This window comes from Neofelis nebulosa, chromosome 14 (assembly GCF_028018385.1).
Source record: "Neofelis nebulosa isolate mNeoNeb1 chromosome 14, mNeoNeb1.pri, whole genome shotgun sequence".
NCBI classification, from domain to species: domain Eukaryota; kingdom Metazoa; phylum Chordata; class Mammalia; order Carnivora; family Felidae; genus Neofelis; species Neofelis nebulosa.
In genome coordinates this window covers 37243853-37261281 of record NC_080795.1, presented here as the reverse complement: position 1 = coordinate 37261281, position 17429 = coordinate 37243853, and the positions used below count along the sequence as shown (strand labels likewise).

The following is a 17429-nucleotide window of genomic DNA, read 5'->3' as shown; positions in this document are numbered from 1 at the left end:
CCGTGGGGAGAGGGGCCCCGAGGAGCAATGCTTCCGGTTCTTTTTGGCCTTCTCCCCGCCTTCCGGCGCCGCCTTCGTTCCCGCCCCGGGAGGCTGCGGAAGCGGGGTGTGGGGACCGCGGTGTCTTCCCGGGCGGCGCGGTGCTTTTGAACGCGGCTTTTGCGTGCTCGGTGGAGGGGGCGTGGGGCTCAGGACCTGTCAGTGGCGGCGGCATCCCTCACCCGGCCTACCGCCTAGTGGTCGGGGGTTGGGACCGGCTGTGACCCGGCTTGCAGGCCCTGCCGAATTGAGCCTTGGCCGGCCACTTGTTGCGTCCTCTAGTGTTTCGAGCTTTTGGCGAAACACGAGAATGAAGTTAACGCAGGCTAGACCGCGTGATGGCAACAGATGACTTTGTCTCGAGCGCATTGTTCAATCTTGCGAAAAACCGGCCATGACTCGGGTAAGTGGCAACCACAGGAAAGCGTAATTTCAGTTTTGTTTTAGGGCTCTTTTTGTCATCAGAACTGACAAAGTAGATGTTTTTTTCTGCCGTGTATTTTCAGCCATGGCAGGTGGTTATGTCCCGTTAATTGGTTGCCTGGTGTGTCCGAGTCCTTGTTGAGCGGCTGTAGCCTATGATTAGGTGTCGCCCTTAGGCACCATTATGATGGGCCAAAGACCTACCTCAGTTTACTGACAGTGTGTAAAGAAGGCCAAAACGAATGGTTAGGAAAGTAAGTACTATAAAGACTAAAGATGAAGGCATCACCGTGGACTTGGAGCCGTGCTGAGGTAGAACGTAAGCTGTTGGTGGGCGAGTACGATTCAGTTGCTTTCCAAGAACAGCCGTGCCCTGTGGCTGGCTCTCTGAGTTCCTGTAGCCAAGGTAGGTAGCAGTACAAAAATGTCTCTATCATCAATGGCCAGCATTCTTGACTTTTAGGCGAGTTTATCTGCCTTAATTACCCTACCACTCCGGTGATGGACTCCTGGGTTCGCATACAAAAACTCTACTTAGCTTCCAACAAAATGCTTTTGCAACCCATAATTTGTGATTGCAACATTAACAAAACAAAACAAAACTAATAACATTTTCCTGCTTGTTTGAAATGCTATCTTTAACGTAAAAACAAAATTCCCCCCAAATACACACTTAAATCAGGGCTGAATTTTGCATTGATCTATGTTGTTTCTTCCTGATACCATACATTTTAATTACTATAGCTTTATGACATAGCTTACCATCTGGTAGGGGAGGTTCTGTAATATTCATATTTTTCTTGACAGTTTTTTACATTTATTTCCCAGTGGATTTTTGAATCTATTTATCAGGTTCCGGACGTAGTATTGTGATTTTTGTTGGGTAATGTATGAAATGTGTAAGTTAATTTGGGCAAGCATTGACACTGCTTAATATTGTTTTCTCTTTACAAAATTCTAGAGTTTTCCATTTATCTAATCTTTTGCATTCTTCAGTGAGACTTTACCAGAAAACCCAAGTTTGATTTATATAAAGTTGATTATTAACATTTAAATAGTAAAATAAGAATATTGAAGTATTTGCCTGCATATATATGTGTATCTGGATGTGTGTCTATACATTTACTTTTTTTTTTTTTTTTTTAATAGAATCATTCAGACTGTTGACTGGTGTTGAATACGTTGTTGGAAGGAAAAACTGTGGCATTCTAATTGAAGGTGATCAGTCAATCAGTCGAAATCATGCTGTGTTAACTGCTAACTTTTCAGTAACCATGCCGGTATGTTACTAATTTTATTTCACTAGTTTATATAGTAAGGGAGTTGAAATTACAGGATTACTTTGGTGGGTATGTGAGAGAGTTTGTAGGATTTTTAATTTCATAAAGGTGTTCTTTAAATGTTAAATACTTAACATTTTGGTAGTCGTACAAATGATACTCGCTTAGTTTGATATTTGAAGTTTCTGTTCCCATGTTTTACTCTGTTGTAGTAATTTAGAAAGTCAAAGGAAGTAGAACACATTTATACTTACTTGATGAACATTACGTGTTTACTGTGTGTCCATCAATGTGCCAAGCCTGGCAGTGAAGCAGTGACAGACTGTCACACTCCTGCTTTATTTAAAATTTTTGGGGGGAGGGGGGTGCCTGGGTGGCTCAGTCGGTTAAGCACCCGACTTCGGCTCAGGTCATGATCTCACGGTCTGTGAGTTCAAGCCCCGCATCGGGCTCTGTGCTGACAGCTCAGAGCCTGGAGCCTGCTTCGGATTCTGTGTCTCTCTCTCTGCTCCTCCCCCATTCATGCTCTGTCTCTCTCTCTCTCTCAAAAATAAATAAACATTTAAAAAAAAAAATTTTTTTTTTTTTTTAAATGTTTATTTTTGAAAGAGACAGAATGAGAACTAGTCGGGGAGGGACAGAGAAAGGAGACCCAGAATCCGAAGCAGGCTCCAGGGTCCACAGGGCTCAAACTCACAACCCACGAGATCTGAGCCAAAGTCAGAACTCCTGTTTTATTTAAAGAGTTTGTAAGCCATGTGAAGATAGGCATTTCCCATATAATGTAGGTTTTCACAGTGGGAATTGGTTTGTTTTATTAGGAAAAACAGCTGTTGCTTATGTCCCATAGCTCCTTTGAATGGCTTTCAGTTTGTTTTGGTTGGTTAGTTGTTTTAATTACAACTCTGGGTGTTGAAAGTAACACATATAAATATATACATATATATATATGCGCTCATAATGCTGGTGATAATAAGAAGAAAAGCCATTATCTTGAGCAAAGACTATCAAATGCTGGATCTGTTCAGTAATATTTAGGTTTTGTGTCTGTATTCTTTTAGGTATAGAAGATTATTGTTAAAATTCCTAAAGGGAAAATAAAATTGTTACTGCAGGTTAGAGACTCTACCCTTTTCTCATTGGACCATTTTTTACTATGTTATTTTGATAATGTAAAAAAAAAAAACAAAAAACAACCCTTAGGAACGAAGCTGTGAAACAGACTATACAAAAACAAGGAATTGTCAAATGTGTGAAATTCAGGGGTCAGAAAAATCTCCACTGACTTGCAAAAATGCATGTTCTAAGAGGGGTGATCCTGGAATTAAGATATTTGCCATTAATTTCTAGCTGAGTGATGATTCTATGCAGGTAACCAAAACAATAACTATTGCCTAATGTGTTAGGAAGTTAGCCATCTATCAATTACCTATTCAAAAGTTACCAGCTTTTTATTTTGAAACCTTTCCCCCCTGAGAATTGTATTTACTGAGTGGTAAAAGACTTTAAATTAGGTATTGATTTTTTTTTTTCCCCCAGAGTCAAACAGATGAAACTCCTATATTGACAATAAAAGATAATTCTAAGTATGGTACCTTTGTTAATGAGGAAAAAATGCAGAATGGCTTTTCCCAAGCTTTGAAGACCGGGGACAGAGTTACTTTTGGAGTGTTTGAAAGTAAATTCAGGTAAGGATTTTTTTAATTGATACTAAAAATGGATGGCTTTGCTTTGCACTACTCAAGTTTTAAAGGACATGTTATTTATAGATAATAAATTGAAAACCGTCTAATTTAGTTCCTTCTTAGCATGTTAGTGAACTTTGCATCGTGTGTGGTTAGTGCTCTTTGCCAATCATAGGTAGTGCCAAGGGTGAATAAGAGTGTGATTGGTCTCTGAGGACCTTAATGGGAGCTACGTTTGTTTGATTCCACATCAATGAAAGCATAATGTTAACTTTGATCATTGTTTTTCCTAAGTGCAACTTAAGACTTAGGAAGTGATAATTTAATAAATTAGGAAGTTTAATAACACGTAAAAGTTAAAATAACAGAATGTGACATGAGCTTAAAGTTTACAGTACTATAAGTTGCCCTCTCTGGAGCTATGATAATACAACTGTATGTAACTTATTCTCATTTACAGAGTAGAATATGAGGCTTTGGTTGCATGCTCTTCTTGTTTAGATGCTTCTGGGAAAACTGCTTTAAATCAAGCTATATTGCAACTTGGAGGACTTACTGTAAACAATTGGACAGAAGAATGTACTCATCTTGTCATGATGTCAGTCAAAGTTACCATTAAAGTAGGTTGAATGCCTTGTTATTATGTTAAAATAACTTCTTGAATTTAAGCTTACTCTCCCACTATACACAAGCCATTTACTTTACAATTATCAGGGCTGTTCGTTGTGGATTTATATATGTTGATCCATGCGTTTGTATACCATATAGGCTAGAATGACTTCAGGTAACTTGTTTATTATTTGAGACAAGCAAAAGCACATAAAATTATATTTCAGGTTTTGATTTAGCATTTTAAAAATGACTTATGGTATACTTTTCACCAATAAGTTTATAGTTGATATCTTCAGTCTAAAAGCAAAGTGATGGAAGTCAACTGCCAGTCTCCGAAGTTAGCATCTCTAGTCTCTTCTATCAGATTGTCTTCCTCCAGCTCATCTCATGGTCTCATGCTCTCTTACTTAGTTTCTATTTTCTATAATGCCCTAATCACAGACTTTCTAAGTTCTTACCAGTTAATATTATCTTCACAATCTAGAGACATGTATGTAGGTACACACCATTAGAAGGTGCCAACTCTTCATTAAAGCAGTGATATATTTTGGTGTGTTTTCAGATTTTGCATCTTCATCAGATTTGGTCGTATCCAAAGCTAATTGAAGAATGACATTGGGAGGTGATTTGTCTCCTTTTAAACGGGTTGACTATAGATAATGTGAGATTGTTTTAGGTTAGTATCTATAGTGAAAAGCAAAAAAAAATTTAGATTCCTTTATTAGATGCAAAAATCCATTAATATTTAATGTAATTAGAATATAAGTATTTTAGCTAAACAGGTATCATAGAGAAAGACTTGCTGCTTAGATTGAACCTCAGGTTAAACTTTTATGTTGGTGGGGTTATCTCTGATCAAGGATCATTCCATATTTGCAAGTTTATGAAATAGATTTATAAATTCAGAGTGATTAACCAATTTATGCTAGTAAATCAAAATGTCCATTTATTAGCTTACCGTAAGGATGCACCTTTATAGTGACCACGTATTTATGTGTGGACTTCCCTTGAAGATATTAAGGTACCTGAGAAGTGAAACTTAGGTAGTCATGCTTTCACTTGGTGGTTATGAAATAAGAGCAAAGGCAGTTGGAAGGTCTTGAGAGAGATTTACTGAGTCTGTGACAGACCTGGAACTAGCATTCATTCAACAGAGTACACACTATTCCAGTGAGTGGGATACTAATGGCAGCGGTTATTAGAGAGTCACTGGATAGGGGCGCCTGGGTGGCGCAGTCGGTTAAGCGTCCGACTTCAGCCAGGTCACGATCTCGCGGTCCGTGAGTTCGAGCCCCGCGTCAGGCTCTGGGCTGATGGCTCGGAGCCTGGAGCCTGTTTCCGATTCTGTGTCTCCCTCTCTCTCTGCTCCTCCCCCGTTCATGCTCTGTCTCTCTCTGTCCCAAAAATAAATAAAAAACGTTGAAAAAAAAAATTAAAAAAAAAAAATTAAGTTTAAAAAAAAAAAAAAAGAGAGTCACTGGATATACACCATCATTGACTTGTAGAGCAGTCCTTTTTCAGATACTTTTGATCAGTCATGTGCCAAAAAAGAAAACCTAGTTGTTGTATTCTTTTTGGGGTAAATTATCCAAAAGTACAAGTTATCTTATATTTTTAAAATCATTAAATGTCAGAACCCAAAGGAAACTTAAGGAACATTCAGTTCAATTTTTATTTCCTGAAGAAGAAACTAAGGCGTGACCAATTAAATCCTTTGCCCAGGATCACATGTATCAGAGCTTACTCAGTCCAGTGTTGAGTTGCACATCACTGCTTCCTGCCAGAAGTCAGTTATTTCACTCACATTTGAGGTTGGTGTGTTCAGATTTCATTCTTGAGAGACACCCTAAGCTGCTTGCTCATATTTAAGTACTACCTCTTGTTAATTAGAAACATATTTAGAAATTTTTCAGTTGTTTTATTTCCTAAAGTTATGATGAATCTTGATTTTTATATTCAGTGGTATTTTCTAATCTTTTTCAGGTTTTGATATATTTGATGTTGATAGTTTAGTTCACTTGCTATTTGCGGTTTCTCCACCCCCACCCTCCCTGATCTCTGTATATTTTGAGCTTTTATCCCTCCCCAAACTGTTACTCTTTTATTTACTTTCTCAAAAATACTTGAATCCATAGTTACAATCTGTTCAAAAGGCATTTTTTAAGGCAGAAAAGGTCTTAAAACTCATGTTTATCTCTAGGGTACCTGATAGACTTAGTCCTATGATCTACTTTTTAATATTTTAATGTCTTTTAAATTGGAATACATTTTAAAATTGATTTATGTCTTATGTTCTGCCTTCCCTAAAGAAGGTTTTTTTTTTTAATTTTTTTTAATGTTTATTTTTTGAGAGGGAGAAAGAGCGCAAGCAGGGGACGGGCAGAGAGAAGGGAGACAGAGAATCCGAAGCAGGCTCCTGGCTCTGAGCTGTCAGCACAGAGCCTGATGCAGGGCCCAAACTCAAAAACCATGAGATCATGACCTGGGCCGAAGTTGGATGCTTAACCAACTGAGCCACCCAGGCACCCCCTCCCCAAAGCAGTTTTTAAATTAATATTGTAATTGGTGGCTTCTTAAAATCAAATCAATCTACAGAGATTTGTATTACTAAAACTAAGTTAATGGCCAAATATTGATTTGAATTTTATAGATTGTGGCTCCTTTATAAATTTAGAGAGATGAAAGGGAAAACATAATAGAACAGCCCCTTTGTAGTTTCTGAAAAAAAAAAAAGAAAAGCTAGAACATGGGTATATGTATTCACATATGTTTTCTTCTTTTCAGACAATATGTGCACTCATTTGTGGACGTCCGATTGTAAAGCCAGAATATTTTACTGAATTTCTTAAAGCAGTAAAGACCAATAAACAGCCTCCACAAATTGAAAGGTATATCCTATGTATATATTTTTAACTTATACTAGTTTATTAAAGGGTATGATAAAGGATGTTAACCAACACCCAGATGAAGACATGCACAGGGCAAAGTATGGGGAAAGGGCAAGGAGCTTGCACGCCCTCTCCAGGTGCACCACCCTCCCTGTACCTTCATGTGTTCACCAACCTGGAAATTCCTGTATTGTGCATTTTAAATGTAATATGTACAGAATGTGATAGCACTGATTTTATGTAGTCTTAACATAAATTATAAAACATATAAATGTAAAACATAAAAACTCTTAAAGACTGTTTCAGGATATAGCGTTCAATTTTACAAAGTTTTTTTTTTTTTTTTTAATTTTTTTTTAACGTTTATTTATTTTTGAGACAGAGAGAGACACAGCATGAACGGGGGAGGGGCAGAGAGAGAGGGAGACACAGAATCGGAAGCAGGCTCCAGGCTCTGAGCCATCAGCCCAGAGCCCGACGCGGGGCTCGAACTCGCAGACCGCGAGATCGTGACCTGAGCTGAAGTCGGACGCTTAACCGACTGAGCCACCCAGGCGCCCCCAAAGTTTTTTTTGTTAGTACGTAAATAACGGTTTGTTGTCTTCAATCTCAGTGAGTGAAACAAATGTGACATATATGCCAGTATTTTATTTTTTAATTTAATTTTTTTTTAATTTACATCCAAATTAGTTAGCCTGTAGTGCAACAATGATTTCAGGAGTAGATTCCTTAATGCCCCTTACCCATTTAGCCCATCTCCTCCTCCCACACCCCCTCCAGTAACCCTCTGTTCTCCGTATTTATGAGTCTCTTATGCTTTGCCCCACTCCCTGTTTTTATATTATTTTTGTTTCCCTTATGTTAATCTGTTTTGTCCCTTAAAGTCCTCATATGAGTGAATTCATATGAGTTTTGTCTTTCTCTAATTTCACTTAGCATAATACTCTCCAGTTCCATCCACGTAGTTGCAAATGGCAAGATGTCATTCTTTTTGATTGCCGAGTAATAGTCCATTGTATATATATACCACATCTTCTTTATGCATTCATCCATCAATGGACATTTGGGCTCTTTCCATACTTTGGCTCTTGTTGAGAGTGCTGCTATAAACATGGGGGTGCATGTGTCCCTTCGAAACAGCACACCTGTATCCCTTGGATAAATACCTAGTAGTGCAGTTGCTGGGTCGTAGGATAGTTCTATTTTTAGTTTTTTGAAGAACCTCCATGCTCTTTTCCAGAGAGGGTGCACCAGCTTGCATTCCCATATATGCCAGTATTTAAACAAAATAGTTGAAGGACAGCAAATGGCACAGAGGTACAGTCCAGAGGCCACATGTTCCAGTGCTTGGCATCATGCATGCAGGACCCCTGGAACTGTGTGGTGCAGCCATGTCATTCTGTGGAGTCACATAGTCCTGGGCTAGACTATTAATAGCACTGTGGCCTTGGTAATGAGCTTATTTCTTCTGAGCATCAGTTACCTCCTTTGAAAAATGAGGTTAATATTTGTCCTGTATTTAAGTATTTAGGAGTGGTATTATTTTAAGTAATAGAGTATACAGAGTCTGAGGATGTTGCCTGGCACCATGATAGGTGCTTGTTAAAAGAAATGTTCCTAATTGCAATAATATCTGGTAGGATCCGTAGTAACTTTTATGATGATGATGATGCTGGTGATGATGATTTTAGATAATTGCTAAATTTGTAAACCACCCGACTAAAGGATCTATCTACTGTATATATTGTATTTCTGATGCTTTGAAGTAATATAAAGCTACAGTTGAGGAGGAAAGATGTTTGGATTTTTATTTTCAGATTGCATGGTTGAATTGCTGGTGACTGTAAAAATGAGTAGGTGTTTTTAGTCAACCTAGCACATGAACATGCTTGGTTAAAATGTATGTCTCTAGATTATAGCGTTTAGACATAATAGGTATACTTTATAAACTCATCTCAATCTCTATAGGATAACTTTGAGTATTTGAGGCTTTAAAAATCTGAAATGTTATGCAAGTTAAGAATTGTATTAGTATTTGTAAAATATCGTTACATAAACTATTTTGCCCAACACAGGTTTTGTGTGTGTGTGTGTGTGTGTGTGTGTGTGTGTGTGTTTTAGGGACTATTTATACCTGATAATATGTGTCTGCTTTATTTTTTTTATGTATCTGCTTTTAAAAGTAACTGAAAGACATTTCTCCTTGTTTTTATTTTTCCCTTGGAAGGTTTCTTTTATATTGAGGTTAACTGATAATGTATTGTTTTTGGACTCTAGAAAGAGGTCCTTAGGTATTAAAATAGATGATTCTAAAACCTTTTTTGAATCCTAGACCCCTCTGAGAGCAACAAAACACTAGTCTTTCCTCTAGAAACTTCACTTACATACTACCAACTTGCAAAGTATTTCAACAGAATCACATTTTTTCCTGAAGCCTATTTGTGATCCTCCCTAGGGAACCCAATAAATCCTATAAGTAATGATCTTTGCTACAGATAATAAACAATTATTAATTCTGTATTACTTGGGATTGGAGGGGTCTTATAGGTTTCTACTACTGATAATACATGTTTTATGGTCTTGAAGTTTTTAGGTTTAGTCATTGATTTCTACTTATTGTTCAGACTCACTTAGGTGTGTTTAACCTGGATCTGTTTTTGAATTTAGGTTCGTCATAATTTTTTCGGGCTTTAATTTGTGACTGTATTAACTTAGATGATTATAATAAAACTTCTCAGCTATAAGGTTATTCAGTAATTTCTAATTCATTGTTAACCATGAAAAGCATTTACATTAGCCATGTTTGATAATGGCAACTGATCAAATTTTAATATTGTTTTAAAATATGTAGTTTTTTGCCTTACTAGATTTGTGTACCTATTGGGATCCATTCTGATATCCTTGTTGAAGTCTTATTTGACTGTATACTCAACTATCAAATAGAAAAAGGATTAAATTTAAATATTAAATAGGATGGGTTACAAAAGGTTTATGAAATTGTGGTGGCTCTTTAATAAAATGTAACTACCTCTTAGTTCTGAAACAGCATTATCACTGGATTTAAAATAAGAGTATAGTTTTGGGGTATCTGAGTGGCTCATTTGGTTAAGCATCTGACTTTCCGTCTTGGCTCAGGTCATGATCTCATGGTTTGTGAGTTTGAGACCTACATTGGACTCTGCACTGACAGCACAGAGCTTGCTTTGGGATTCTCTTTCTCTCCCTCTCTTTGTCCCTGCCCCACTTCCTCCCTCCCTCCTTTCCTCTCTCTTTCTAAATAAATAAACTTTGAAAAAAAAATTGAATAAGAAGTATATTTTTAACCTAACAAAAAGTACAATTCTATTTAGTGCGGTTATGTCTTCATCTTGGCACTGTTACTTACTCAGGGTAAGACAGAGTTTAAGCTTCATGTACCTGACATGATTTGTGAGATCTTACTTGCCTGTATTGTCATCAAAATACCAATGCTGATGAAGTCATTTTTAGAAGACTCCATTTAAAAGTACTGAATTTTGATTATTTATACTTTATTAAAGGAAGCTCATTAAAATATTGTATATTTTGTGAATGTTAAGAAATGACCCCTTAGAAAAGAGAAGGAGTTACCTTTTGTTTTAATTTTTAGTCTCCCATGTTGTGGAGTGCCCTCTCAGTTACTATATTTCAAATAACAAGCATTGTGTTTGGGAAAACACTGTTGGGAGAAAATTAGTATATGCATTCATATGCAACTTGCTGAATGTGCCAAGAATACAAGGCCCTGACCACCCCTCTATACCCAGACCATTTCTCATGGTTTGCAGTGAGAAGCCTTGAGGGAAGAAGTAATGTCCCTCCAGGCACAAAGAACAGGTCTCCTTAGAGCTTGCTGTGAAACTCAGTGGATTCTTAAGTTCAGTGTTCCTCTCTCCTGTAACGCAATCTCCTGTTTGTGCCTTTTATACTGTACCCACAGGACTGGTCTGAGAGGAGATATGCTACAAATACACTGAGGCTTGCTGCTCACTTTGTCTCTGACCCAGCAGTCTTGTGTCTTCTGCCCACACCCAAGAAACAGGAACAGGCTATTGGCTTGTAATCAAATATCAGACCCAAGAAACATGTTAGTCTGAAACAGTCTTAGTTTAGGAAGTTTATGGAGTTGACTGTATGTAATCAATCAAAATTCAAGGCAAAGAAATTTAACATATAGCAGAAATTTTTTACTGGCGATAAAACCTCACATTTACAAGTTGTGTATGTCAGTGTAATTCAAGCCTTTTAAAGATCACCAAAAGAAAGCTGAATAGTAAGTTCTTATACAAATCATGAACATATGCCTATGGGACTAATGAAATAAAGAGCCATCCAGATGTTGGGCAAATGAACATTGTGGCTTGAGATACAGTATCTTTGGCCAGAATTGTATGTGAATTGAGAAAAATTCTGTATTTGGATAATCTTGAGACAAAAATGAAGATGATGTGCTTTGAGTTAGATGAAATTTATTGAAGATGATGTAAAGAATTTAAAAAGTCATAAAATGTACATAGGGAAAGTCAGGATTTCTAGATTAATACTTTATAGAATTTGTGAATTATATGTAGTAGTTACTATATAATAAAACATAACTATTTGTAGCTCTTGAAGCTTCTATAGAAGTGGGCCAAATTGTTTTAATTTTTTCATTATAGAAAATGGAGATTAGATTATATTTGTGGTAACCTAGTATTCAGAGACCTTGATCTCTCCCAAGTTAATTTACTCTTTTCCAAAGTTTTTACTAGCTATCAAATCACTGTAGTCTCAGAAATGCTTTAAAACTTCTAGAATGTATTGCTTCAGAAATACTGATTTTTAGTAGTGATTTCTCACTTTATGTTTCTTTCAATTTTTTTAGTGTTTATTTATTTTTGAGGGACAGAGACAGTGCGAGTGGGAGAGGGGCAGAGAGCGAGAGGGAGACACAGAACCGAAGCAGGCTCCAGCCTCTGAGCAGTCAGCACAGAGCCCGTTGCGGGGCTCGAACTCACGAACTGAGATCATGACCTGAACTGAAGCCGATGCTTAACGGACTGAGCCACACAGCCACCCCAAGTTTTCTCACATTTATTATTAGTTTCCTTTCTTGTTCTCATCCATACACTATTAAAGAGAAAAAGACTTGTCTAGGTATGTAAAGTTCAGAACATATGTATTATTTATCACTATATTATCAATTGTTTCTATACATCATATGCATACATATATATATGTATTGTACATGACTCCAACATTTGGTTAGATTCTTCACAATACAGTGATGTATTTTTTTTAAGATCAGTCTTACTGAGTGGCTCTAATTTACCAGTGTTTTTAAAAGAAAACTAAAATACATTTTTTCAGTACCAGAATTTTTTAGTTTTTTATTAACGTTTATTTTTGAGAGAGAGAGTACAGGTGAGGGAGGGGCAGAGATGGGAGGGACGCAGAATCCAAAGCAGTCTCTGCCATCAGCACAGAGCCCGACACAGGGTTTGAACCTACAAACCATGAGACCATGAACTGGGCCATAGTCAGATACCCAACTGACCAAGTCACCCAGGCACCCCTTCAGTTCCAGAAATTTAATTTAATTTAATTTAATTTTATTTTATTTTAATTTTTATTTTATTACTTTTTTAAATTTTATTTTTAAATTGACATCCAAGTTAGTTAGCATATAGTGCAACAATGATTTCAGGAGATGATTCCTTAGTGCCCCTTACCCATTTAGCCCATTCCCCCTCCAGCAACCCTCAGTTTGTTCTCCATATTTAAGAGTCTTTTATGTTTTTGTCCAGTCCCAGAATTTTAATGGTCAAATTTATATATTGAGGAAATTGAGGGATGTTTATACTTTTAATTTATTAGATGAGTTTTTAATTTATATTTTGTAGTATCAGTTTATTTATTAACAGATATTACTGAATGCCTACCATGAATTAAGCAAGATAGACCTGAGGATATAGTGATGAGCCAAAAAGCATTACAGTTTGTCTTTATGGCACTTGGTAGAAGAGCCAGATATTGAAAAATGACACACATTAAAGTTAGGACTCTCGTAGTGCCATCAAGGAAAACAAAGGGTGTATCACGCTCCCATCTTTAGGAGCCTGGCTCAGGTTTAACAAATGTTTGCTTCTTTTTTGTTCGTTTAATGTTTATTTTTGAGAGAGATAGAGCATGAGCAGAGGAGGGGCAGTGAGAGAGGGAGAGAAAGAATCCCAAGCAGGCTCCACCCTGTCAGCGCAGAACCCCACAGGAGGCTCGAACTCATAACCATGAGATCATGACCTGAGCCAAAACCAAGAGTTGGATACTTAACAGACTGAGCCACCCAGGTGCTCCAACAAATGTTCACTCTTTATTGAACTAAACTACAGTTAACTGATCTTTGGGTACAATAAACCACTATTTGTGGCAGAATTAAGAAAGTATGAATAACACAATGGTGTATGTAGATAATTTAAAAATCATTTTATGTCATTGGAAAGCAGTAAGACTCTCACATCTCTTTAGTCATGTGTATGTGTTGAACGTGCGTACCATTTTTGCCTGGGTATGGCTCCATCCTCCAGTTAACATTACTGTGTATGCTAATTTCATAAACTAGCCCTTGTGTGTAAGTGAAGTATTAATTGCCTTTCGCGCTGAAAGAAGAGTGAAATATGGAAGAATTCTTGTTAAAAAGGAGAGGATAAAAGGCATATTAAAAATTTATCATAGGGGCGCCTGGGGCTCAGTCGGTTAAGCTTCTGACTCTTGGTCTCAGCTCAGGTCTTAATCTCAGGGTCTGATTTCAAGCGTGTTGGGCTTAATGCCCTTTTTTTTAAAAAAAAAAAAGAAAAAAAATTTAACACTTACAATTGTTTTCACTATTCTCTGTGTAACTTTGAAAGTAAATAAAGGGGCGCCTGGGTGGCTCAGTTGGTTAAGCAGCCGACTTCGGCTCAGGTCATGATCTCGCGATCCATGAGTTCAAGCCCCGCGTCGGGCTCTGTGCTGACAGCTCAGAGCCTGGAGCCTGTTTCAGATTCTGTGTCTCCCTCTCTCTGACCCTCTCCCATTCATACTCTGTCTCTCTCTGTCTCAAAAATAAATAAACGTTAAAAAAAAAAAAGTAAATAGAATTTTAAAGTCACTTATCTAGAAAAATCAGAGTAATGCAGTGGGTTGCATTTTATCCTGTTGGCTAAGTCAGCTGTTCCCCGCAGATAGCTCATTTGAGATTGCAAGTTCTAGGAATCATAATTTTAGAACATCTGTTGTAGCAGGTTGAAACATGTACATTTGTGGTTTCAGTCAGTTATCAGAATTTTTAAAAAATTGTTTAATCATGACTTAGCTGACTTTGTGAAATACGTATGTGGCCAAGGAAGACTCTAAGGGAAGAAAAAATATGTAAAGAAATTAGTTCTAAAATGTGGGATGGTGAGGGGCACCTGGGTGGTTCAGCAGTTAAGCATCTGACTCAGCCCAAGTCATAATCTCACAGTTCGTGAGTATGAGCCCTGTATTGGGCTCTGTGCTGTCAGCTTAGACCCTGGAGCCTGCTCGTGATTCTGTCTCCCTCTCTCTGCCCTTCCTCTGCTCATACTCTCTCAAAAATAAACATTCAAAAAAAAATTTTTTTTAATGTGGGATGGTGATCCTCATGACCAAAATATTTTTACTACATTGACTGTTTGCTCTCTGCAGATGGTTAATTCTTGATTTTTTAGTGACTAATTGTCCAGGTTGTGAATTTCCCCTGTCCTGCATTGTCTCCTCATCATCACCATGCTGTGTTAGTAAATTATTTTTATTTAAGGTTTTATTTTTATTTAGAACAGTTTTAGGTTCATAGCAAAATTGAGAGGAAGGTACAGAGGTTTCCCATGTACCTCTCATTTCTACACATGAATTACCTGCCCCATTAAGGGTATTCTCCATCAAAGTGGCACGTGTTAAAGTTGACAAGCCTACATTGACACATCATAATCACCCAAAGTTCATAGTTTACGTTAGGGTTTACTCTTGGTGTTGTACATGTGGTGGGTTTTGATAAATGTGTAATGATACATATTCATCATTATATTATTGTAGTATTTACATTGCCCTGAAAACCCTCATTGTTCCCACTCCCCCAGCTTCCAGCTACCACTGATCTTTTACTATCTCTGTCTTTTACAGAATGTCATATATAGTTGGAATGATACAGTAGGTAGCCTTTTTAGAATGGCTTTTTTCACTTAGTAATATGCATTGAAAGTTTGACCATGTCTTTTCATAGTTAGATTGCTCATTTCTGTTTAGTGCTGAATAATACTCCATTGTTTGAATGTACTACAGTTATTCATCCATTCACCTACTGAAGCACATCTTGGTTGCTTCCAAGTTACGGCAATTAAGAATGTAGCTGCTGTCGGGGCACCTGGGTGGCTCATTTGGTTAAGCGTCCAACTCCTGGTTTCGGCTCAGGTCACAATCTCATGGTTTGTAAGTTTAAGCTCCACATTGGGATCTGTGCTGACAGTGCAGAGCCTGCTTGGGATTCTCTCTCTGTTCTCTGCCCCTACCCAACTTGTGCGCTCTCGCGCGCTCTCTCAAAACAAGTGAACTTAAAAACAAGGAATAAAGCTGCTGTTGACATCCATGTGTGGGTTTTTGTATGGGCATAAGTTTTCAGCTCTTTTGGATAAATACGAGGGAGTGTGATTGCTGCATTGTACAGTAAGGATGGGTTTAGTTTTTGTCAGAAAGTACCAAACTGTCTTTCAAAGTGACTTTGCCATTTTACATTCCCACCAGCAATGAATTAAAGTTCCTGTCATGCCATGTTCTCACGAGCTTCTGGTGGTGTCTGTGTTCTGGATTTTGGCCATTCTCTTATGTGTGTAGCAGTATCTCGTTGTTCTGATTTGCATTTCCCTGATAACATGATGTTGAGCATCTCATGATTATTTGCTATCTGTATTTCTTTGGTGAGGTAGCTGTTAACATTTTGGCCCATTTGTTAATCAGGTTGTTTTCTTACTGTTGAGCTTTTGAGAGTTCTTTGTATATATTGTATAACATTCCTTTATCAAATATGTCTTATGCAAATATTTTCTCCCAGTCGCTGGTTTGTCATCCATTTTCTTGACATCGCCTTTCAGAGAGCAGAAAATTTAAATTTTAATGAAGTCTAGCTTACCAGATATTTCATTCATAGATCATGTTTGATGTTGTATCTAAAAAGTCATTGCCATAACCAAGGCCATCTGTATTTTCTCCTATGTTATCTTCTAGGAGTTTTATTTTTATATTTAGGTCTATGATTCATTTTGAGTTAATTTTTGTGAAGACTGCAGGGCCTGAGTCTAGATTTGTTTTTTTGTTTTTTGTTTTTTTTTTGCATGTGAATGTCCAGTATCATCATTGTTGAAAACACTGATCTCGGGACTCCTAAGTGGCTCTGTCAGTTAAGCATCCAACTTCAGCTCAGGTCATGATCTTGGGGGTTCATGAGTTCAAGCTCCGCATCGGGCTCTGTGCTGACAGCTCAGAGCCTGGAGCCTGCTTCAGATTCTGTGTCTCCCTCTCTCTCTGCCCCTCCCATGCTCATTCTCTCTCCCTCTCTCTCTTAAAAAAAAAAACAAAAACCAAAAAAAAACAAACCTTTAAAAAAAAAAAAAAGGAAAGACTGAACTCCTGTATTGTCTTTGTTCCTTTGTCAAAGATCGGTTGAGTGTATTTATGTGAGTTTGTTTCTGGGCTCTCTAGTCTCTTTTGTCTATTTTTTCATTATACCAGACTGTCTTGATTACTGTAATTTTATAATAAATCATGAATTTGGGTAGTATTCGTACTTTGTTCTTCCTTAATATTGTGCTGGGCCTTCTGGATCTTTTGCCTCTCCATGTAAATTTTAGAATCAGTTTGTGAGTATCCACAAAGTAACTTGCTGGAAATTTTATTGGGATTATGTTTAATCTATAGATCAAGTCGGGAAGAACTAATATCTTGACAATATTGAGTCTTCTTATTCATGAATATTAGTAATTAATTTTTACTTGAAAGTGGATAAGTTGAAAGGCTGGTCCGTTATGAATTGTTGTAGCAAAAATTTGATTATGTAGAAAGTTGGAACTGTGGAAGGCTTAAGAATTATCTGTTGATTTTGCTTCTGTATTTTCTTCTTTTCCCCCATTTTCATGGATGATTAAGGTGTTCTTACAGCATTATGTTAAAGAGCTAAAAGATTGTGTTTTTTAATCTCACTTTGGAAGTTTTATTTAAACCGACAAAAATAAGTTTTAAAATTTCCTGAGCTTCTCCAATGGACTTATAATAAAACACAATAGTAGTTCACAGAATTAGATGTGAACATTAACACACATTGGTTCCCAGAAAACCCGAGATGCCAGTAGAATTTGATCTTTATGGACATTGTCTTTTTCAACCTTTTGTAATTCACATAACTTGTTTGATTCATGTTTATTAAATTGTATTTTATGATTGTCTACCCTTGGATTATA

The 17429-nt window shown here is 37.2% G+C and overlaps 1 protein-coding gene across 5 annotated transcripts in view; it reads left to right on the top strand.

Annotated features, from left to right (window-relative positions):
• NBN (nibrin) overlaps nucleotides 1–17429 on the top strand; it is a 52154-nt gene that overhangs the window by 195 nt on the left and 34530 nt on the right. For 3 of the 5 annotated variants that reach the window (XM_058698498.1, XM_058698497.1, XM_058698501.1), the window contains exons 2-5: nucleotides 1612–1742; nucleotides 3282–3430; nucleotides 3888–4047; nucleotides 6824–6927. In XM_058698498.1, the coding sequence (XP_058554481.1) occupies nucleotides 1612–1742; nucleotides 3282–3430; nucleotides 3888–4047; nucleotides 6824–6927 (544 nt within the window). Of the gene's footprint in view, nucleotides 1–321; nucleotides 443–475; nucleotides 869–1611; nucleotides 1743–3281; nucleotides 3431–3887; nucleotides 4048–6823; nucleotides 6928–17429 lie in introns of those variants that run through there. The other 2 variants (XM_058698500.1, XM_058698499.1) reach the window with 2 other exon arrangements.